General features: G+C 40.1%; 1 protein-coding gene and 1 pseudogene across 5 annotated transcripts in view; one reads left to right on the top strand and one right to left on the bottom strand.

The window, feature by feature from the left end:
* ablim2 (actin binding LIM protein family, member 2) overlaps positions 1–25,269 on the top strand; it is a 39,781-nt gene that overhangs the window by 1,364 nt on the left and 13,148 nt on the right. For 4 of the 5 annotated variants that reach the window (XM_088347678.1, XM_088347677.1, XM_088347676.1 and 1 more), the window contains exons 1-8: positions 6,170–6,307; positions 12,575–12,724; positions 16,026–16,209; positions 19,063–19,175; positions 20,760–20,886; positions 20,961–21,054; positions 23,754–23,841; positions 23,916–23,974. In XM_088347678.1, the coding sequence (XP_088203804.1) occupies positions 6,292–6,307; positions 12,575–12,724; positions 16,026–16,209; positions 19,063–19,175; positions 20,760–20,886; positions 20,961–21,054; positions 23,754–23,841; positions 23,916–23,974 (831 nt within the window). In that variant the 5' untranslated portion in view covers positions 6,170–6,291. Of the gene's footprint in view, positions 1–6,169; positions 6,308–12,574; positions 12,725–16,025; positions 16,210–19,062; positions 19,176–20,759; positions 20,887–20,960; positions 21,055–23,753; positions 23,842–23,915; positions 23,975–25,269 lie in introns of those variants that run through there. The other variant, XM_088347675.1, reaches the window with a different exon arrangement.
* Positions 2,817–2,944, bottom strand: LOC148356718 (U2 spliceosomal RNA; annotated as a pseudogene).

Below are 25,269 nucleotides of genomic sequence, written 5' to 3'. Positions count from 1 at the left end.
ATATTTTGTCATGTTGGGATTAAAGAAGCAAAAACAACCTGAAGAGCCATTTAGGACCCGAAAGAGCCGGTTCCTTTTAGTGAGCTGAGCCGAAGAAGCCTGTTCACGACAAATTCTACTAACTTTACTCAACTTCGACTCTACTTCAAAATACTGCATTTAGGACACAACGTCAGGGGAACCCGTGTATTTTTACCTTCATGCACTTTAAATTTGACTTAAGTCGCTTCTTAATTAGTAATTTTGAGCCCTCATTCTTGTGCGCTGGCTAGATTTTCTTGTGCGCTGAGAATGTGCGAGCAGTGCGCAATTGCGCATGCGCGCAGCTTAGAGGGAACACTGGTCCTTGGCTGCACAGTAAGATAAAAAAGTTGTCCTTGCTTTTTGCTTATATCGTATTTATTCATGTATTGACCATTTGCACACACGTGCCCTAATCACGTGACAACAACTCGACGGACCCCAGTAAACTGTACTAAGCAGTACTCCCCGTGGGTGAGGCCAGTAAACTATAGACAACAACTAAAATGCCATGCTATTCAACACCTTTGGCAATGACTCGTCAAACGAATATTGTGCAGCAGTCGAATGAGGTGGGTCACCTTGTTGGAAAGCACAAAGAGCGTTATTTCGAGAAACTGAGTATAGCAGGGCTAGATACCGACCCATACAGTCTTCCTCCTGACATATTCCCAGATCTGATCACGTTGTCCAGTCTGCCTGACTTCAGTTCACATGATCTGTACCACTATATTGTAAATGGAGCATCCCCAAACACCGACGCTGATCTAAAAGGTTACAAAAGTCTATATGCTCACCATTTCTTTGCAACTGGAACGCATTGCTGCACTGAAACTACCTTTTCTAACCAATCGATATATATGTAAACGAGCTTTTTATAATGCGATTAACCAGCGATTCAAAATTGTAATCTCCCTAATATCACTGTCAGTGCTCTACCATAAAGCTTATTACGCTGAAATAACTGTAAAATTCTTCATGGATAAAACAGGAGAGGAACGTTCAGAAGATAAAGCGTCATTATGCCAAAGTAAATATTTTCAACATGCTCAAAAGTGATACCAACTTAACAGGGTTGGGTAGGGTTACTTTAACTTGATTACTTTCAATTACCTTTGGATTAAATATGCTAATAAAAGACAAAATAAACTAAATATAAATAAAAATACTAAATTTTGTGCCGGCTTGGGGAGTAACGGAATACACAGAACGGCAAAAATGATGTTGGCAAGCTGTTTGGATTTATTTTCATTTTGTTTCTGTGGCATTTTATGTTAGTTTTGCCAGAGATCAAAGAGATCAAAGCCAGGAGAGAAAGCTTACCACGTGTTGTGAGTCAGCATTTTATTTATATTTAGTTTCTTTTGTCTTTTATTAGCATATTTGGTATTGGAGTAATCCAAAAGTAATTGAAAGTAATCAAGTTAAAGTAACCCTACCCAACCCTGCAACGTAATGCAAAATGAAATGATCTGCATTTATATAGCGCTTTTCAAGTCAATGACTTCCCAAAGCGCTTTACAATGTGCTCCACATTTACCAATAGCAGCCTTGTATTGCAACCATGTAAGATGCTAACCTGCCTATTGGGGGTATTAGGGGTTCAGTGTCTTACCCAAGGACACTTCGACATGTAACACGGACGAGCTGGGATTCGAACTGGGATCCCTTGATCCCAAGACGAGCGCTCTACCTCCTGAGCTACTGCCGCCCAACTTAATATAAATTGCTTGGAAATAAATGTTTGCTGGAAATCCTGGGGTATTTTGAGGGCTGCCAGTCCCTCCAATTGATTTCAGATATCCATTACCGTCTTCATCAAAAGGGATACGATAAAAATGTCACGATTGCCCATTGCCCTCACCTGGGCCTGCTCGTTTGGCGCCAGCTGCTGCTCGTTGCTTGCTCAGGCACCCTATATCCGGAATCGATCCCGTCCGTCCGGTATCCTGCTTGGGTATTCAGTATCCGGTATCGAGCCCGTTTGTCCCGTCTTGTCCGGTATCTTGCTCGTGCATTTTTTATCAGATATCGATCCCGTCTGTCCCGTCCTGTCCGGTATTTGCTCGTGTATCCTGTATCTGGTATCAATTCCATCTGTCCTGTCCGGTTTCAATCTCGTCTGCCCCTGGCTTCCTTTTTTCCCGCGCCTGACTTCTCTGTGTCACTTCTTCTGCCCAGCGATCGCCGAATCGCTGGCGTTTATGTTCAAGCGCATGACTGCCTCGTTTCCGTAAAATAAAGCTTGGTTTGAAAACTTTACGCATTTGGGTCCTCCGTAAATCTCGGGTTCTGACAAAAACGGCAAATTGAGCCTAGAACCTTGCTTGTTCGCACAACCCATTGCACAGAAATCACCATCATAAAAAGTCATGGCTATATTCTTCTGTCATGGGTATTGATCTTTGTTTCAAGTCAACTGCTTATTCAACTGCTGTGCGCTCAGGTGCTTTTGCCGTCTGTCATGGTGTTCATACTTCTGGGGAATGCAACGTCACGTCAAGTGCAAAGGGTCAATACATACAACTATTTTTAGCCTTAACCTCAAAGTTTGTGAGGTTTTACCTTGAGCAATAGTTGATCAGTTGACAAATATCACTGACTACTTTTGCTCAACATCGGATGCAATGGGGGGGGGGGATTTTTTAAGGGTTATTGTTCTGTCTTCTTTATTCATTATCCATTATCCGTTATCGGTCAGTTCATAATACGCTGCAAAGCCTAGGAGCCGGGACTCTTACTCTCAGCCAAAAGGCCAAGATAAGGTCCTAGCCTTAACGCCTTGCTGCGATCATTGCGAATGCACCGTTCCCGGAGGTACTGCAATACCGGGCCGATGCATGGAGTGGACAGAGCAAGCTCTTATTCCATCTCCGGATTGCAAAAATCAATGATCATAATCATTGCGAATGCACCGTGTGATCGGTTCTTGGTACACAATTCCAGAACCGGTGCCTTTTGAGCCGGGACCGTTCCCAGAGGTACTGCAATACTGGGCTTGGTTAGGAAATGAAACAACGATAGACATTATAGATCCCAGCTTTGGGAATTGAAGCTAGATTGCTACAGTGAGAGTGCTGTTGATGATATAGGTGTAAGCATTATACTTTATCTCATCATCACACGATTATTACTCTTGGTACCATGTTGTCTCATTTTTTTATCTTTAAGGCGCACGTGATTCGTCAATTGTTGTACATTTAATGTAGCATTATGGGAACGAGTTAGGCCAAAACAACGTTTTCTAACGATTGATCAATCATGTGTGCCTTCAAGATAAAAAGGCAAGACAACGCGGTTTCGTGAAAAATAAATAAAAAACAGTGTTTTGGTGACGTAAAATCTAGGGCTGTAACAACAAATTGATAAAATAGGTTAAAATAAATTATTAAAAGCGTTGGTAACAAATTTTGTCATCGATTGTGTCGCGGGATTTATACAACACTCAGAATGTTAATTCAATGTAAATAAGAGTGGAGTTAAGTGTACATGCTTGTAGTACCACTTTAGTCCAGCAGAGGGTCTCATGACCGTATTTAGAAAAAAAGTATCTTACATATTTGCAGGTGTATCGGATACAGAATAGGTTAGGGAAAGCTCAGGTACAGGACAGGAATGCCGTCTTATGAATAGTCCATACTGTACAGGTTGAAAAAGTCAATCTATTTGATGTTTGTTTCCACAATCCAACCATGTGCCAGTTTTGGGTGGCAGACTCTAACCCCGAACTTATTTGAACCGGCCCCAGTCTATATGTTTAGTTCAGGGTTCAGAGTTCTGAACTTGTCAGTAGGTGTTAGTTTTCTACTAGGTCAGTGGTTTTTAACCTGGAATCCAATCAAACCCTAAGAGTTTAGTGAGTCTGTCTCAGTAGTTCAGTTGAGCGCCTGCCGCAGAGGGCAAAACACATCAACTTGTCATGTCTATACGTGATGAAATGAACGACTTGGTCATCACAAGCTGCAGATGATCATTTGACAGTTCTTGGCCAATTAGTGCTCTGCGGAATTTGGCGAACTCAGGAGCGATCCAACGTGTGAACATCAAAGTAGTACTTACATTATGTTTCAATCCATACTTCACGATTCATTGATCTTTTAACCACCAGGGTTGTCGGGACACCACTGAAAACTCAACTCTAGACAGTTTCTTCACTGTTGACGGTTCCTGGCCTGTTTTTGGGCTATGGCATAGTTGGCACATTCCTTGATGTTGTCGGCCCAGTTCTTTTTCTGTCTTCCTGTCCTCCTGCACTTTTGGACTGTGCCCTAGACAATGATCCTGGGCAGTCTTAATGATCTTGTGACGAGACCATACCATTGCAGTTTCGTCGGCGCACAGTTGACAACGATTCTTTGTAGATTCATATGTGGCCTCTAATGGTGTCGTGCACTGTTTCGTTTGTCACATTTGATATGTAGCTGATGCAAAAACAAGATATTGGTCAGACACATACGCAGGATACAACTTCCTAAACCTACCCTTCTGGGTAAGACAGACGATGTGTCTAAAATTGGTGACCTTTCTGTACATTTGGAACTGAAACAAGCAATTGCCATGCCTTTCTAAAAGATTGCAACGTCTTTCGACAAATTTTTCTCTGCTTGAGACTCATACCCTGCATAGCTGTGACAGCTATTCACTTTTGATGTTGAGACACCAGAAGTCAATGATGAATACCATGACGAAATCCTTGAAACGCAGCAGAACCAGGTTCAACAGCACCTCTTCAGAACAACAACCATTTGGGTCGACAAATGGAAAAGTATCCCGTTATTGCCTTAAAGGCCCTAAAGTTTGAAAACAATATAAATTTATATTTAACACATCTTTGTGAACAATCATTTTTGAGGATGTTGGACATAAATACAAGGAAAAGGAACTTTGCTGTGAAAATGAAATAAGATTTGAAGCCACTCATATCTGAACTGGTCTCACAAGCGCAACAGCAAAGGTCACACTGATTTGCAACCCTGTAATTTATTGTAAGTCTGTCAGAACCCACACAGACGGAGGACCCGGGTGCGTAATGTTTTCCCACAAGCCTTATTTAACGGGAATGGGGCAGTCATGCGCGTGAACACAAACACCAGGGATGTGACGATTGCTGGGCGGAAGAAGTGAGACAGGGAAGTCAGAGGCAGTTGAGATCAAGGCCGGACAGAACAGATGGGATTGATACAGGGCACACGGTTAGATAAAGGATCAATACCGGATATTGAGGCAAGATACGGGATCGATACTGGATACCGAAGACTGGAGCAAGATACCGGACAGGACGAGACCAACGGGATCGATACCGGATACTGGTAACTGGAGCAAGGAACCGGACAGGATGAGAAAGGCCGGGTCGATACCGGAGACTGGTGCAAGATACCAGACAGGACGACACAGGCGGGATCGATATCGGTTGAAAAAATACAACAACAAAAACACACATTTTATATTGCACAAATTACGGTTAGGTGAATGCACATATACAACTAGTGGGTTTCGGTAGCTCCAACAGGGTTAAGAACCACTGGACCAGGTACTGTATATGAATCAGATCAGGAGGCTTTTCCTGCTACTGGTAACCTTGGAAACCAGTTTCATGTCAGGGAGCCAACCCCTACCCAAAAAAACTGGCCTGGAGAGGGATGGGCACCATTAGGCAGAAAGTGGTGCCCCGAGGATCCAGGTGGTTAAGGGATCTGTGAACAATAGCTTTGGCTATTGCATTCATTTAGTATTGTATTTTTATTTTCAATGATTGTAACTTGATTTTGGAATAAAATATCCTTTGTTTCCAGATCAGGGGATGGTGTAATAATAGTCTGAAATAATAGTCTGTGCAATAACCTGTGCAGCCCTTTGAGACTCTTTGTGATTAAGGGCTATACAAATAAAAATGACTTGACTTGACTTCGTTTACCATTAAGATTCATGCTGGCCTTCAAAGGAAAATGCTTCTCTTCGGGAACCAAGAACTCTTTATTTAGGGAGACAAAATACCACCCCCACCCTGGCCCATCCCTGCAACCTACCCACCCATTCCTGCAACCTACCCACCTAGTGTCCTTCTGTTTGCGCGACATATGCTTCTATTTATAACGCATGTCTGGAATAACATAGAGCGAGAGTGAGTGAGAAAGTCACATGACCTGCAGCTCATTCTAGAGCTGAGGAGAGAAGGCACGCTCACATTTATTATTACACCACTGCTGCATAGCGGACGATCCAGGAAATCGGAAAGGCTTGCTCGGATATCAGGAAAGAAAAGGAATTGGCATGCCAGAAGAAACGGGTAAGGAACGGTTGGCTTAGGTTTGCTGGAGAAAAAGCAAAAATAAATAAATCAACATTGGGCTGCTATGGTGAAGTACCTACAGCAGGACAGGACGTCTTATGTAATTGGGGAGCACATTCTGTATGGAGAACAACTTCAGCCTTGAGGCTACCTGGTTAAAGAAGCTTTTCGTATTTGATGTTATTACCCCCCAAAGTTTAACATTATTACTGCAAGTTATTATATTTTTTCCACTTCTACCTTCTTGTCAAACCTGCTCGGAATGTGTTTTGGCTGTTCAGCAACTCTCTATGACAGAAAACAATTCACAAGGCTTTATTTGTGAGTCATACGCACCCAGATTGAGATTTCAGCATCATTTGTTTACCATACTAAGTCTTTTCAAACTGTGTTAAAGTCATGGAACATTTTCTGAATATTTTAATCACTTTCAATGCAAGTGTTGCAATGGAGACTCAAATACTCCACAATCATATATTTTTCATCATTTAAAAAAAATAATGCAGTAGAGTGCTTAAAATGTGATGATGGCGCAATTTTGCTGGGATCCACCACAACAAGAGTAGGAAATGCAGGTCCAGTGAAAAATAATTTTAAAAAATCTAAGTGGTTTTGAGTTTTTTCTTGCCCGCATGATGGTTTAAGATCAGGGGATGGTGGAATTGTAATATTGTGCAGCCCTTTGAGACTCATTGTGATTAAGGGATATACAAATAAACATGACTTGACTTGACTTGAAGGAAATTGAAGGAAAACTGACAACACATGATAAAGGGTGTGGCTAATTGTGTACCAGTCTCAATTTAATGAAGTGTGACAATGTAAAAATAATAAGTAGAGATGATTAATATACAGTGTTCCAAATGTCTTGGGCACATTTTGACATTGAACATCTCGGAAACAGGTAAATTAAAAAAGCGGATCATCTCAATTTTTACATGGAATGTTCAAAGATTATGAATCTGAACACCATTGGTCATACGACATACACCAAGCGCACCAGCATTGCATTGTCCATGGTGACAACATACTCGGTTATTCATGCCTTCAGCTCATCCACATCTTTTAGAAATGGCGTCACTAATTCTTTCACAAATCCACACAAAAAGAAATCACGGGGTGTGCGATCCGGGTGGTCAGGACATCAGATTGTGATCATTCTGCCCTGACCGTCCAATCCATCTGTCTGGCAGTGTTATGTTCAGAAACTGTTTAACCCTGAAGCTCCATTAAGGTGGTTCTCTATTCTGTTGGAAAATGAAGTCACCAGACTCTTTCTCACTCAGCCAGTTTTCCAGCATGTTTAGGTACATCTCACCATTGACTGTTGCTCTTTTAAAGAAGAACGGTCAGTAGACAGCTTTCGACAAGGCAGAAAATACTGAAACCTTTGGGGAATCTGGCTGATGCTCAAGAAGTTCATGTTGGTTCACAGTACCCCGTTGCTTGTTAACTTTCCCACTTACTTGGAAAATTGCTTCATCGTTAAAAACAAGCTGGTCGTCAAATCCGTCATCTTCCATTTTCTCTTGCATTACATTGCAAAAGTCATGGCGAGCTGGTTTATCAGTGTGTTTCAACTGTTGGACTAAGTCTAGCTTTTAAGGTGACATGTGCAGTGTTCTTAAGACAGTTTTTGTAGGACTCTGAAGTTCCCTACTGGCTCTTCTGATCGATCTACGGGGAAAGGAGTTTGAATTTGTTTAATTACATCTTCTAAGGTTGAGGGGCGCCCTGTTCTTTTAACTCAGCATAAGCACCTAACTGTTATGAATTCACCATGCCATCTCACAATGGACTTCCTCCGTGGTGGGTCCTTTCCGAAATTTTCTGAGAAATGCAAAAAAAAAAGTCCATTATTTTTTGCTAACTCAAGCACACAAAAAAGCTTTTTCTGGTTTAGTAAATGCTATAAATAAGTCTGAAAATAAATAACAAAATTTATAGCCTTACAAAAAAACTTAAAGGTAGTGGCCGTAATTTGAAAATATTCTACTTGGTGATGCCATCTTCTGGCTGAAATCACCATTGCAGCCCCTGTCAAGCTGCTTGTGTTACGCGTGCGAGTATGTACTTTCTTAGACGTGCTCGAAAAAACACTTCTTTTTCATCTTTTTGGGGTTTGAGAGGGCATTTGGACTGTATTTGAAACAGTCTTTTTTTTTTACTTCCACCATTTTCATCCTAGAAAAAAAGAAACAGCGAGCAGTAGCGCAGAATCACTCTCCTTTCCCAACCACACGCTTCCTTTCCCTCAAACGTAATGTGTTACCGATGGTAAACGTAAGATGAAAGCAGATAGGTGCGGTGAAAAAATATATAAAGGCTCTTTGAACCCAGTTGGGCGTTGTTGGCACATACTTAATAGAGATAGAACTTTTAAAGGACACCTCTGTCAATGCACCACACCTTTAAAGTAATTAGCTTCAAAAGAGCACAACTTTTATCTTATTACCATTCATAGTTTATAAGATATGGAGAATTCAAATGTGCCCAAGACCTTTGGAACACCCTGTACAGACGCTCCCCTACTTACAACCATTTGTCTTACGTAAAACAAGTAGATACGAACATTTTTTTCGGGATGTCGAAAAATATCCGGACATTGCTGTGAGTTAGATTTTGTATTGTGCGCACCTTTTCCCGAGTACAGGACATTACTGTAGTGCTTCTTTCCGCCATTACCGGCGTGTGGCGCTGTGAGAGGTCTTCCAGCATCCACCCTGAAGAATAAATCAGCGTCCTCTTCCTAGTTTGTGTGTAAACATTCTATACTCTATCTCCAGTGCACTAAGAACTTTTATATTTTTGTTGTTTAATAGCTCGTGCATCCATTCAATATGGTTGGTGTAAAGTGTAAAGAAGAGGCGAGTCATTTCATTAGAAATGAAAGTGGAATAAGAAAGCTTGATGCGGTTGAGAAAATGGTCGGAACGCTTTTTTTGGCCACTTTTTACCACGGAGAAGGACAAAACAATAAAGGTTACTTATACAAGCCTTCAACATACTTACATAAACCTTAAACATACATTCCATTCAAAATATAGCACTGAAGCAACAAATTCAACTTACGAACAATTGTTCGTAAGTAGGGCAGCGTCTATACAAAGTCGGGTGCAGTCACAAAATAGGTCAGGCATTAGGTTAACCTTGAAAGAGATGGCAAATATCTGGCACTTATTGCAGAGGACAAGAGAACTACAATTTTAAAAATAAACAACAAATCACATGAGCAACACAGAGTTAGACTGCCATGTCAGACATCACCAGAACCCCTATTCATAAAAATGGTGGTACATTTCTTTCCACGACAGAGTCAAGCCGAAGCTACCCGCTTTTGTAATATGAGCAATTGATCAGGCCTCCAAATGCAATAGTTATGGGACAGGAATGCTGTCGAGTATTACGAGGCATCCTATTTTTAGGCAGGACATACTGTATAGCCTAGCACTTTTAAAAGGCATTCCTGGTATAACCTGTTGGTAGACAAACTTATGTTTGAGTTTATAAAAATGTAATCAAATTAAAAGAATAATATATTTTGAGAGACGATTTGAAGTTAAGTATTTATTTTTATGAGTAAAAAGCATTGAGAATCACTGGGTCTTTTTTTCTTGCTAGTTGCAGAGCACATATGACCTTGGGCATTTTCGGGCGCGTTACTGAAAAACAGCAATTTGTTATATTTACAATTGACTTTATTTAAAAAGTAATTTTATTACCCCCCAGGTTACTGACACGAAGAATTCCAGTTAGAAATTACCTTATATACTCACATAAAAGCCTCCCCCTTAAACTTAATTAAAAAGAAAACGAAATAGAAGAAAACATGTACAAGAACCTGTGGAGGCAGTGAACTCTTAATATTTCTTGGTTTGTGCTATCTTGAGAGCTCGCAAACAAACACTTAGCCGAGAAACTCCATAACCATTTTGTCCCAGCTTCAAACCACTGGAAGATGTCCAAGAGGTTTTCTTTTTTTCTCTTGACATGATGTATTGCAAAATTAATTTTATAAATAAAATATGGAGTTACGTTTTCTTCGCCGCACTCCCTTTCAGGCATTCTGTTATTTAGTTTATATTTACATGTGTACACAAAGAATATAACTGCCTGGAATGAATGAATGAATGAATGAATGTGAAAATTCAGCACCCTTTTAGCGTAAATTCTATGCTCATATTTGCTCCATTGATTTCCCGTTTGTTGTTCTTGTAAAAGTTACGCCACTCTTCCCACGTGCTGCCAACCATTTGCTACATGCTGACACACCCAAATATGTGCATATAGGCTGACCTGCTGATTTCACTATTATATTTTGTAGTATAGATGGGTCAAGCTTATAATTAAGCTTATTATTTTTGCAGCAACTAACATGACAATTATGTTTATTGTTGTTATCACCATCAACTACACTCTTATTGCAATTGTTGAACATTGTTATTATGTAACTGTCATCATATTGTGCAAATCCCTCGAAACCTGGACCCATATTTATAAACCAAAACTATGAGGTAAATACATATGTTGGTGAGGATGGTGAAAAGCAAACAAAAACTAAATAAATAGCGATACAATCACATAGATATACATCTTAAAAAGAACAGAAAATAAATATATACTGCACATCTCATAGTTAGGGCAGACAAGTGGGAGCTTAATGGCTCAAGCTCCCGTGCTGATCATGACACTCAAGAATGCTAGTCCTGCTGCCTGGGGGCGGACCCCCTAAGGTAGCAGGTCCAAATATACTTGTATAACGGACAACACACACTACATAGCAGTCAATTTCATCATGAGCACCCAAAAAAACTTGTTATCATAATAGATACTCTTATTATATAACATGCTGAAAATGTATAGAGACGGTAATGATGATAATGATGATGGTAAAAAAAGTGATGGAAGTAGTGAGGGTGATCATGATGATAATAAAGAGACTGTGTATTCACCGAGCCAATGTCAATATGTATATTCCCGAGTTATTTTTTACATGTAAATACACAGATGTGGGATGTAATTGTTGAGGAAGTCTCGGGGTAGGATTTACTAAGCATATGTTTCTTCTTACACCTGTCAGGACCAGAACAGGGAACAGGACCCACTCGCGTAATGTTACAGTTTTATTGGGGAAAGGAGCGCACACTCGATCCGGACATCGTTGGTCACGCGTAGTAGGTTGCTCAGCCGCGGAAGTGGGACTTCCTTGGCTAGCGATGACGGTGTCGGGAACAGAAAAAGTCAAAATCACACAGATCGTGGCGGGAGCAAAACATGAGCAAAAACACAGGAAAAACAGAGATTCTCGGACGCACCGACAAAAGGCTAATGACAGGACAGCGTTTAAATATTGACAGGGAGCCAATCTGTCAACAGCTCAGCTGGTGTCCATGGGTGGGGCCAATTGGGCGCCATGGCAACCGTGACAGAAGCTGGCACCACACGGTGGGGACCAATTGGGCGCCATGGCAACCGTGACAACTCCCTATCAAACATGTATTAACATCTTTTATGTGTTTTATTTTTGTTTTTCGATTCGTTGTTTTGTTTTTGCTTTTGTCATGTTCGAAATAAAAGTTTCATTCATCCAAAAAATGTTTTATTCATAGTAGTAAATTAGGCTTGGATGGAAGTGGATACATTAGGGGAGAATATCTACTTGTGGAGAAATTCATCGTCCTCGTACTCTGTACTTGAGACCATAACTGTATTAAGTGTATTTTGCAGGTTAATAAATACAAGTTTTAGGGAAAACCTCTACTGAATTGAAGGACGTATGTGATAACGTAAGTGAAGCAAGATTATTTAACAATCAGGCGACAGTATGAATTGTTATCTGCATTAATAAATCGTAGAGTAACATAGCATTACACCAAGTAGTAACGACTGTAGGATTGCGAATTGTATTATCAATACATTAGAAAAAACTAATTGCATTTCAGGAATATGTGTGTGTCTTTGTAAAGAGTTAGTCCCAACACTGCCCTCCTGCAATAAATCATAACTGCTTTGCTGAGTCGAAGGTAAGAGGTAGTCTACATTTACAAGTGAACCATTGTGCTATGTGCATGAGAGAGGCAGAGATGAAACCGGTTGGCTGACTTAATACTTTAACATTACGGCAATTAAGCCAAACCCTTTAGGTGGATACCTGACAAAGACTGTCACCCAAGGAGATGAAAATAAGCCCCGACTGTGTCAATTATCCTTTCCCGCGCACAAATTCTTGACATCCCTGTATGTGTGTATTTGTGTGCCCTTTAGTGATTCAGCAGCAGGCTGTGCAAAGCCCAACGGCACAGCAGAAACCGGGACGAGGCCCTGTCGCCTGCCAGAACTGCGGGAAGCCTTGCAAAGGGGAGGCCCTGCGAGTCCAAAACAAACATTTCCACATCAAATGCTTCGTTTGTAAAGGTGTGTATCACACTTGTATATCCTCAACTTTAATGAGGCAGTGAATTCAAACATGGATGCCCTAATGTCCACAATGTTAGTGACCTAACTTATTAGTAATTGATAAATGGCATTACCATTAAACATTGTTTAGATCACCCCTGAGGACAGTTGAGTTGCCCGCAGACCTGTTGTGCTGGGTCGTTATGATTTTCTGGTAAAATTATCAATTTAACCCTATTTTTAATAATTAACCTGGTAACAACATAGTAATATCCTAGTAATAACATGATCAATTGTTTTTTTTTTAAAGAAATTTAAATAAATACATTCCAGTTCATGGGCTTCATGGACAAAAAAAATCAAGTATTGATAATCATTTTTAAGCAATAGTTAGGAGAATGGAATCAGAATCTATTCATGTTTTAAGCATTTTTCTTGATTTATTTACAGGAAATACAACAAACTAAATTCCAATTTATGGGTTTTATAAAGCGAATTGGCAAAAAAATTGCCGTTTTGTTTAGCTAGCTATCTGACTTTCTTTTTAGCTTTGTACCAAGCTAGCTTGCTAAATAGCAAAAAATGTAGAAAGATATCTAGCTAACATTTGGTCTTTTTTCGAGTCGTTAAGCTAAATATTGGCCTCTTTCTGGCTAGCTATTTAGCTTTTCTTTTATTGCTTTCTATCTGGCTATTTAATTTGATTTTTTATTCTTTTAGCCAGCGTTCTAGCTCTCTCTTAGTGTTAAGCCCGTATACTTTTGTAGCTAACTATCAAGCTACTTTTTGGCTATTTCACAAGCCATCTAGATAAGTTGCCATTCTAGAAAATCAGACTGGGTGCCCTTTGCGCTAAGTAATCATAAAAAGTAGCTCTCACCTTGAAAAAGGTTGGAGTGCCCTGGTCTAGATTAATGTTTCTGAACTGGTTTACCTTAATTACAAGCCACAACCGAAACCAAGTAAACATTTCCACTTCTGAAATGTATTAAAGGAAAGGATTGAGCAGTTCGACCCATATTTGCATGTTTTTAAATAAACAAAAATACCAGAAAATTCCAAACAACACCTAGTTGTGGCAGTAGCTCTGGAGGTAGAGCGATCGTTTTAGGATTAAGGGATCCCAGTTCGAATCCCGGCTTGTCTGTGTTACATGCCGAAGTGTCCTTGGGTAAGACACTGAAACCCCAATACCCCCAATAAGCAGGTTAGCGCCTTACATGGCTGCACAGATCACGGCCGCTATTGGGAAATGTGAAGCACAATGTAAAGCGCTTTGGGAAGTCATTGACTTGAAAAGCGCTATATAAATGCAGATCATTTCATTTCATTTCATAGTAACAATATTCACTTTAATGCGCAAATACTGCATTGTTAATGAAATCCAAAGCTTTTCATTTCAACCTCAATATGCAAAAATATGAAATGAAAAAGTGAAAAACTTTTCTCAAACTTGACTGCTCTTTTCTGCTGTTGTGTCTACCAAAGAGTGAACTGCATTCATGCGGCCGCAATCCATTTTCACTGATCGCCTATTGCTGAAAGCAGGGACTAGCATAGTGCAATATTGGCGGGACTGGCGGCTCTATTTTTGCTGTTCTTTCCGCCTGAAATGAACTACACTCGTGCAGCCACAATCTCATCTTATCTCATCTCATCAGCTGCACCGCTTATCCTCAGTAGGGTCGCGGGGGTGCTGGAGCCCATCCCAGCAATCAGTGGGCAGGGGACACCCTGAACTGGTTGCCAGCCAATCGCAGGGCACACGTGGACAGACAACTCACTCGCTCAGTCACACCTAGGGACAATTTGGACCGGCCAATTCACCTGAAATGCATGTTTTTGGAATGTGGGAGGAAACAGGAGTGCCCGGAGGAAACCCACGCAAGCACGGGGAGAACATACAAACTCCGCACAGTAAGGCCGGGAGCTGGATTTGAACCCACGCAGGAGGTTCCCACGACCTCAGAACTGTGCCGCACAAGCGATAACCACTGCGACGCCGTGCTGCCTTCCAGCCACAATCTATTATCCCTAATTCCATATGTCTGCGAGCGGGGACCTGCAAAACGCACTTTTGTCAGGGATCAATTATCACCGCTCGACTATTGCTGAGATCAGTGGCCGTAATCAGGATGAGTTTTAATACAAATGACTGATTAGCAATAATGGACGTTGTAATTAATCATACAATTACCTGGTCCTTTTTGAAGTACTAGTTCGTTTTATTGGTTTACTGTTGCTGGCCAAGAAAAAAAAGCTGTACAGCAGTTAAAGCTGCAGTATTTGAAATATAAGAAAATATTAGCTGCTACTTGACCAGATTTTACTGTACTCCAATACTTACTTTAGCAGCATACCAAGTGTCAGTCATAGAAACCCTTACTGCATATGTGCTGTCCAATCTGCCTGTCGGCCAGATTCGGGCCAATGGGCAATTTGATCCGGCCCGCCCGAATTTTTTGAGCATTTTAAAAAAAGAAGTGAGTCTCTAGGTTATCTCTATCAAAAGTTATGATTTTTTTTTTTTTTAAACATGTGCAACCAAATGGTCTCTCTGGCCGCTAGAGGGCAGTATTGAGTTTGTGTAGCCTGACGCCCTGGTTTAGATAGAAACTGCATTCACTTTACTTTAAATAAACCAGTTAACACTTTCAATACCAAACATGAAAACACGTTTCCCCAATCTTTCGAATACATTTGTTGTGTTTGGAAAAGGTCCCTTTGTTATCCTTTGATTATAATATATAGAGTCGGCTACCAATGTAAGCTAGTGTAGTGTGCTAAATTAAACACTGAAAAAAACCCTCAAGATATGGAGTTGACATTCTTTTATTGATCCGGCCCGCCTGAGAGCAGAAAGTCTGGACCAGGCTCCAGGGCCAAACTGAGTTATACATCCCTGCCTTACTCCATAGTGCAGTGACAGCACATACCACCATAGCAAGGTCTAGGAACAGAAAACAGAAGCTTCCAAAGCATGTAGACATTAATTCATGCTTATCCTCACTTCTTGGGCACTCTTCCTCATTAAATGAAAGCAGCTTTCTACGGATTAATCCCGATGTCTCTTCCAGACAGAAATGTTTGACCAACTACACAGTGAGAAATACAGTGCATACCTCTCACAAACTTGCCAAAAGCCCCAACAGACACACACATTACTGCAAGTTGGCACGCATGTTTGTGCAAAATGCTTCGTCTGGAAAGTAAACCATTTAGGTCAGCGGGGCAGGTCCGACAAGTCTACTTACCTCCGAGCGGTCACCGTGTGAACTATTTTACCCTTAAATGATGGAGCTCCCTGTTGTCTGTCCAGTGTGCGGATGTGAACTGGCCAATGGAGGCTTCTTCCTGCGACAAGGGGAATACTTGTGCACCCTGGACTACCAGCGTCTACACGGTACTCGCTGTTTCAGCTGCCAGGACTTCATTGAAGGGGAGGTGGTGTCTGCGCTGGGTAAAACTTACCACCCGCGCTGCTTCGTCTGTGCATCCTGCAAGTAAGAAACCTGAAAACCCTACCCCTTAGAATTTTTTTTTTTTAAAATAACTACTTTAATTACCCATTGAAATAGTCAATTGACGTTTTTACACTTTAGAGGAGAGGATTTGTCTGTTTTCTACAAGCTGCATTCTCTCTCAAACTCAAACTAACTCTTGGCCCGTAGGCCAATGGGGCCTGCCACATCACATGGTCTGCCGGGGCTGAAAATAAACAAGTCAAAAGAAGGCTTTAAACAAAAACTACATTTACTACAATGCCTGTCGGCTAACCGATATCTGCAAAGTGATTGCTAAGCGCCACAACACTTGATTATATACGCATCGATGAATGAGTGAATTTGAGAAATAAATTCATAAAAATGTCCCGGGAAATTTTGTCATTTATTTTTACAGTCACACCTCGACACACAACATTAATTCATTCCGGGATCCTGCTTGTATATTGAAACTGCTTGTATCTGGAACACATTTTCCCAATACGAAATTCATTTCTTTCCGGCCTATTAAGCTATTAAACACATTTTACTGATCATTAAAAACACATTCAAATATCAATTGAACATAAAAATACAGTAGTAAGATAAATAAGATGATAATGCAATGAGTTTAAAGCCCCAGTCTCTGGTGGTCATGTCTGTAAATTCTCGTAACCTTGATTTTAGTCTCATATGTCGGGCAACGTCAAGTCAAGTTTATTTGTATAGCCCTTAATTACAAAGAGTATCAAAGGGCTGCACAGACCACAGATGATTGCGAACCACAGACTATTATTACACTATCCCCTGATCTAAAACCTACATGAGGGCAAGGAAAAACTCAAAACCTCAACTGTATTTAATTTATAAAATATTAAATATGTGTAATGACTTTTTTTATCAATGCAACCGTTGTGTTTTGACTTGAAAATTGGAAATATCCAGAGGTGCTTTACCTAAAGGAGTAGTTACATTGATTTTACACACTTATTGTCACGATGACAATAAGTTGGCGCCAGCTGCTGCGGGCTACCTGATTGGTTCCTTGTCCTTTTTAAGCCCAGTCCTTTCACTCTCCTGTTGTCAGTCCGTCAGCAAACCTCTGTTTCTACAAGGCAAGCACTTTGACTCTGACTCCTGTCGGTCCCGCTTTTTGCACCCGTTTTTTTCCACCCGTCCGATCCTGATCACCCTGTTTGTCTCTGGCTACGACCTGTTGTTTGACCCCGACTACGTTGCTCTCCCGTCCCGGCTTATGACCCGTTTTTGATTTCGACAAAGTTTTTGCTCTCCTGTCCCGGCTATCGACCTGTTTTTTCCGTTCTCGACACCGCCCTCTCCCGCTCCGGAAGATCCACTTCCGTATTCGGATCACGATCCGATTGTGTGAGCGGCTTGCTTCCCGCATCCAGCGAGCACCGGATCGCGGCCGCAGCCCTTCCTCTTTCTATCAATAAACTTGTGGTTAACGTTATGCATTTGGGTCCTGATTCTGTTCTGGTCATGACTTATTACATTTATAAATATTTGTAAGTTACATCAGGCCCTTTGAGGGCAGCCATTAGCTAATGTGGCCCTCGGTAAAAAATCAGTTCGATACTCCTGCTCTAGGAATTGAAACATTAGTATACATTTGAGTTATTCTAGTTAAATTGGCAGAACATGTTTAGTTTTCTCTAGCTGCCACCAGTCTCATCATCCATCCTTTTTTCAAACTGCTAGTCAGACCTCTAAATCTATCTACTGTACTTTTGCATGTTATTTTGCTACTGTGAGCAAACTATAATCTTTGATTTCCTTTTTTTCACTAATCTTTTGCCTTCCTTGCAATAGTAACTAAAAAAAATCAATATAAACTAATTCATTGTCAAACCTCAAGCTTTTGGCCTGCCGGCAAGGGACATCCTAGATAAGTTGCCAGCAATTCGCAGAACTCAATATTATAAAAAAATAAGTCAATTTAATACATATATTATATGGCTCTTAATTTTTGTCTTCCTGTCTCTCTGTCTATACAGTCTGTTGGAATTTGTATTCAAATTTATTCTATTTTATGGAGTGTTTATTAAATCTGGTGATCACATTGCATTAACTGAGTCTACCTATCCGATGTGGTTTATTAAATATGAGACAAGCTTTTTTATGACAAATAGCTAATTTAGGTGTTTGTAAAATAGCAACACATTCATAAAAATGGTTCTTGAAATATACAAATGCAATTTGATTAGATACTGTTATTCATAAAATCTAACAAATATGAATAACAACTTAATACTGTAGGCTATAGTTAAAAAAAGACACTTTATGGAAACCTTGTATTGGTGTATGTTATAAAAAGATGTTGACGATCTCATCAGAATATCAGTCTCATTTGCCACATTTTATAACAATTTCCTCATGCTAGGGTTTTTGAGGTTTTCCTTGCCCGCATGCAGGTTTCAGATCATGGGATGTTGTAATTGTGGACTATGAGACTCTTACTGTTTAATGGCTATACAAATAAAGTTGACTTGACTTAAAGAATAGCCCAACTTGAATTGAAAGAAAAAGACTATGGGCACTCCCAAAACAGTGTTTTATTTGTATTTTTTGGGTGATTTGTAACCAGATACAAAATTGGTTTCATTGTTCGTGAAGGAAACATTTAATCCTACAAAGATTTATTAAGAGTTATTAATACAAATTTAATCAGTCTTAGTTTGTTTCATGTATCCCGAAAACATGAAAAATGACTAAGCAAATTATTTAAGCAAGGTGACAATTTGCAGCATAAGTAAATTCATCTTAGCCGATTCTATTTATGGCTGTTTATAGCTCCAAAAACAATTTATCCATTTCTCCTTTCAACATAAAATGCCTTGATTTACGTTGCAGGCAGCCATTCCCAGCCGGTGGCCGAGTGACTTTCAATGGGAAGGAATGCGTCTGCCAAAACTGTACCCAACCTCTTCCTGCTAATAGCCCTGCACCCATCCAGGCTGTCCATAGTAAGTACCATATTTTACGCACTATAAGGTGCATCGCATTTTAAAGCACACGCACCCCCAAAATAGCCTTTTCTCATATATTTATATTTCATATATTAGATGCTCCGGAAGTTGAGACTACGGTAACAGTATAACGGTTGGGCTCTTTAAACCCTCATGATTATACAAATTTCATTAACCGCTAAATGTTGTTTGGGAATCAAATCCGGGTCGCAGCAGTGAGGGCACCGACACATTACCACTAGACCACAAGAGATACAGATGACATACAAAACTTCGGTTTACGTTGGCGTCAATAATGTTGCGGTTTAAGATGTATACGTTCATATAAAATCTTGTATAATATTTTGCTGAAACACTTTCTGTTTCCTGTCTGTATTTCGCTATGTTATCGAAGAAATTGACTGTTCAACCTGTCAGAATGCAGAACAGAATGCTCTATGCAAATCAGTGTTTGTTTAGTGGTTGCATATCGGTGCCCTCGCCGCCACGACCCATGTTTGAATCCCGATGCATACAGTATATAGTGGTACCCCAGTCCTCAACCGCTTCAATGCTCAACCAAATCGGTGTTGGACCAAAGAATGTTTCGATGCTCGACACGGAATTCGGTGCTCAACTGAAATAAGCCGAGTCAAAATAGCCCAAAATAATCAAATCGAATGAGATGTTGCGCGTAACGAGTGGAGCCGAGATGCATTTGGTGGCGCGAGTTAGCCTAGCTTTACCGCCACTTCTATCCAGACCGTCAATGAGTGATGGGGTATGTCCTTTTCAAAATGACTTTTTTTCTAGTTTGTGCTTTTGCGTTGCTTTTGAACATGGGTCCCAAGAACAACAGTGATTAAGGGAAGGATAAGAGGAAAACAGTGAGGTAAACTATTGGACCGAAAAAGGAAATAATCACGAAGTATGAAAATGGCTTTCAAGTGTCCGATCTCGCCTGCAAAGTCGACAATTTCGACTTTTATAAAATATAAAGAAGCGATAAAGAAAACTAGCGTGGCAGTGGGAGTGACAGCGGTTACCAAGCAAAGGCCTCAGATACTCGAGGAAATGGAAAAGTCGCTTCCCACACCCATTCCTGTCTGCCATCACATTGTCCAAAGGTATGTAACATAGACAAAATAGTTTATATTTCTTCTTTTTCATGTTTATCATATATTATGTACACATTTATGGTCTTTGATGTTGTTTAGATACACGTTTTCTTCATATTTTAGGTATTATTTTTTAAGGGTGGAACGGATTAAAATACTTACCATTGTTTCCTATGGGAAAAAAAAATCGGTACTCAACCAACAACCAGGAAAGCATTATGGTCGAGGACGATATGGATCAGCAATGATTGGCGAATGATCTATTATCACTCATATACAATAGTATACTGGTAAAACCTCGTGTGGTAATGCACACCTATAAATACTGTATGCATTTCCTTTCTTATCCACCATATTCTGCGGTATATCAGGCACACTTTCATTTTCTGGCCAATTTAAGGTTTTTAGGTGCACCTTATAATGCCTTTATGACACAACTATGTCATCCATTACATAAAGTCAACCGGACTAATTTCTTGTCCAGACTGCTGTGGCTGCGGAAAAGAATTTAGAAACGAGCAGTCCCTTGCAGCACTGGACAAGCACTGGCACCTCGGCTGCTTCAAGTGCCAAGTGTGCAACAAGGTCCTCAATGCCGAGTATATTAGCAAGTGAGTCCTGAGACAGAAACGAGATACAGTACAGGCTTCATTTGTTATAATGAGTTCTTTAATGGTTTTTAAAGGGACGGGATCCCCTTCTGTGAGATGGACTATCACGCCATGTTCGGCATCCAATGCGAGAGCTGCAAGAAGTATATTACTGGAAAAGTCTTGGAGGTAAATCCCATTCACATTTATTTATTATTAGATATCTGTAACATATAACATATACGACTGTTACAAAATAAAGACTGTAGATCTACAAATAAGAACACAAAACAGAATTGCAGTCGAATGAATGAATGAATCTTTATTGTCATTATAAAATAGCGCGAAGAAATCTGAGCGCTTCTTTCAATGTAAGAAAGTGATGTAGAGAGCGGTGGCTGCACGCTAGCATCGGGTATCCTGGGTTAAACCAGGTCTCCGTGACAATCAAAATACAAGAGTCACAAATGTAGCGGTTTCCCACAAGTTGTAGTGCTAGGTCATCTGTTTCATGAGTAATGGATCTTGCGTTGGTGAGATACAGGCTCCGCAAGGGTGTCTTAAGAGTTTTTACGTAGCCTAGCTGTAGCAGGAAGCCGGACCTGCAGCCTCAAGATTGTTTTCTCTCTCTACGTCGTCTCAGTCTTTTCCCTTACCCAATACCAATCCACAGAGCACCTGGTTATGATCAAAATTGCTTCGCGCTTTTCTAACTTTCATCAAAGTCCGATATAAATGATGAATTTCTTTTCATTGTAACGAGCTGCTAAAGTATTAGCTGTGGCCAGGCTTTGTGGTTTGTTTAGTTGGACATATTAACTTGTGCGCTCGCCTTTCCGTTTGACTGACAGCACATCTGCCCCTGTGATAGCATTTGCTGTGTGCAGTCTGCTGAAGAACACAATGCATTACACGATTAAAATCTATGAAGTATCAAAACCGCGAAAGGTACACCGCGACACAGTGAGGGATTTGTTACGTTTTGGAGGTGATGGACCCATGTGAGGGAGGCAGGAACTGCAGGCAGAGGTTTTTAAAACAATGGATTGTATTTAATGAAAAAAGACGGAACCAAACATGGGCTCACAAAAACTCACAAATGACCAAAACCTAAAACAAAGACGAAAACTGGAAGTGGAAAATACTTGGAGATAAGTAATAAAGAAACCAGAAACACAGAAACCTTAAAGGGAAGTGATGATAATGACAAAAGAACTGAAAAATGATAGCAACCTAGTTTGCTGATCAAAATGTCCTTTTAAAGGGTTAAGGACATTGGACAGACCTGTGCCCAGTTTAAAAACTTGGTTGGGGCCCTCGGGTGGTAGGAGGCATATCAGACCCTGACAGGATAACTGTAATTCCACTCTACCTTCACTCATCAATGTAACATTTTTCTTGAATCGATCATTATTGCCTTAGTTACTTTTAAATATTTATTAAAAAAAAAAAACTTTCCAAAAGGGAACTTTTTTGAGAAGTGGCAAAAGGACAAGGGCGTCATGGCAGCTAGGTTGTCTGCGTCACAGATCTGAGGTCATAGTTTCAAATCAAGCAACCAGCTTTCCTGTGCGGAGCTTGCATGTTCTCCCTGTGCCAGCAACTAGTTCAGGGTGTCCCCTGCCCGCTGCCTGTAGATAGCTGCGACTCTACTGAGGATAAGCGGTGCAGATAATGGATGAAATGGATGGATGGCAAAAGGATAAGAACTATAGCACTACCTATTGTATAGAGCATTTTGTACCACAAAAATCTAATGTGTTCTGAGATGCAAAATATAAAAAGCCTAATATAAGCCTTGCAAAAAATGCGTGCTGTATGTATCTATATTAGCTATATAAGCCTTCTATCAAAATGACTAAATTGGATGCGGCCCACCCTGTGGAGAATGATGGACCACATGACTAATGTGTTGTAGATAAGGTTAACTTGTTACAATATTATAAGGCGACTTCATTGATTTATTGATTGATTATAGGTCTCAATACCTCGGCATGAGGAAAAAAAGATGCTTTTATAGATAAATATAGTCGCAGATATCTACACATATCTTACTATTTTTTAAATATTTGTTTAACTGATAGACCATTTCATCAAATTGAATGTGAAATATTCAGAAATAAGCATACTTACATATTATAACCTTTTTAAGCCCTTCATTTGATAATATGCATTAAAAAAATTTAAATGCAATAAAGTTAGCTAAGTAGTGTTTTTTTGCATGAAATTCAGAATATATCTTGTTGAATATAATAAATCCACCCATCCATCCATTATCTGCACCGCTTATCCTCAGTAGGGTCGCGGGGGTGCTTGAGCCTATTTCAGCTATCTGCGGGCAGTGGGCAGGGAACACCCTGAACTGGTTGCCAACCAGTCGCAGTGTACACAGGGACATACAACTTACTCGCTCAATCACACCTACAGACAATTTGGACCGGTCAATTAACCTGACATTCATGTTTTTGGGAATGTGGGAGGAAACTGGAGTGCCCAGAAGAAACCCACGCAAGCACAGAGAGAACATACAAACTCCACACAGGAAGGTTTGATACCATGACCTTGGAACTATGCCGCACAAGCGCTAACCACTGCGCTGCCGTGCTGGCCGAAAAAAGTAAATAAATGATAAGAAATAATACAGAAAAATACTTTATGAAAAATATTTTTTATGGAGGAAAGACCGGTATTACGGAACAGAGATCGTCTCTAAAACAAAAATTTGTACAGTTTTTGCGTTTTATTTTGGCAAGCTGGATTAAAAACGCTGACGGCTTGAATTTGGCCCACAGGACAAGTTTGCCCATCGCTGGTCTCCCTAGCGGTCTGATGCCAGTTCCAATGATCTTGGCTTTTCTTTATTCCATTATTTTTTAATCATTCTACAGGCTGGAGAGAAGCACTATCACCCATCCTGTGCTCGTTGTGCTCGTTGTGAGCAGATTTTTGCAGAAGGAGAAGAGATGTACCTCCAAGGTAGACCAAAAACATTTTAAATTAGTGTAGGGGCAGATTTCCCTAAGAATCAAAAACTCGTTTTTCTCCTGCAGGTTCTTCTATCTGGCACCCCCCATGCAGACAAGCTTCGAAGCAGGAGGAGAAGAGTAAGGTAAGGAACATGCAGAAAAGCAGAACATAGGGGCCAACCACCCTTCATGTCAAATGAAGAATGTTATTTGATTGTTTTTTTTTATGAAGAATTTAAAACTAAAATTCATAGATTAACACGAGAACTTTAGTGAGATTAATCTAGATCACAGTGTCAAGTTCCTGGTACGTCAAATTATTTTATTTGACGTAAAATAACAATTCTGAGAAGCACAAGGAAAAAAAAGGACTGCTTTGTGTCGAACAATGACTTGCAGTTTTAAATATGGCCACTGGACATCGCCAAAGCCGGGTACCACTTGCAAAGCAACCACTGTAGCTGTATTTGCCTACTACTATTAATAAATCAGAGAATATTGAGGGAAACCCATCCTAATGTTATTTAACTTAAAAGTCACGGACGCCTTTTTTAAAGCAATTTGAAAAAAACAAAGTTTGAAAAATGACATGGGTGTCATTGCAAAAGTCTAAACAGGGTTAGTGCGTGTGCTTGAAATCTTTAAAAATACTTGAATTTTAATCTTGGGTCCCTAAGGAATAAAAAGTGCTTGAATTCTCACTGAAGTGCTTGTAAATGCTTGAAAATGTTGCCATGTTTCACAACAAGTCATGGCCAACTTTGCTCTCTGGGGGCTTCACTTTACCATTACATTATTTCACTTATGATTAACAGCAGCTGGCATTAGTTTGTATGGCATTGTCGTATAAAGCGTCATCGCCCCCTCTGGGTCGCTACACATAGACACAGCACTATGAAATGTGTATTAGTGCAAGCATTACGTATCATTTATGAGCATTTGTTATGAGCCACGCCAAAAACGTTTCCCAGTCCTAAATTGTAATAGGAAGAACTACCTGCAACTAAAATTGTAAGCTACATTTATCGTGATTTTTACAATGCATTGTTCAGATCCACAAATATATTTGCGATTTACTCAAGATGTAAAAATCATATATCTTTATAAATGCACACGCAAGATTAAAAATTGCATCTGTATGATACATTTATGGATCTGCAAAACACATGATTCACACCGGATTTCTTCTTTTAATGGTACTGGAGACATTGGAAAATTGTCTTTGAAAGTCCTTAAAAAGTTCTTGGATTTGGCCATGAAAGGTCTACGAACCCTGTAATTTAGTCTGGCCCCGGGGTGAGAATTTTTTTCTACCATGTAGCTCCTGCTCTAAAATGAGCTTGACACCCCTGATCTAGATTCTACCCTAAAAACCCAAATAAAATCAACTGAAATTGAAATCAACTGTAAATTATGAACATTGTGACAAATAAATGAA

This window comes from Urocampus carinirostris, chromosome 11, assembly GCF_059441175.1.
Source record: "Urocampus carinirostris isolate Australia breed hairy pipefish chromosome 11, RoL_Ucar_1.0, whole genome shotgun sequence".
Classification (NCBI taxonomy): Eukaryota; Metazoa; Chordata; class Actinopteri; order Syngnathiformes; family Syngnathidae; genus Urocampus; species Urocampus carinirostris.
The sequence above is the reverse complement of the archived record's forward strand: the minus strand, read 5'-3'. Positions and strand labels throughout refer to the sequence as shown.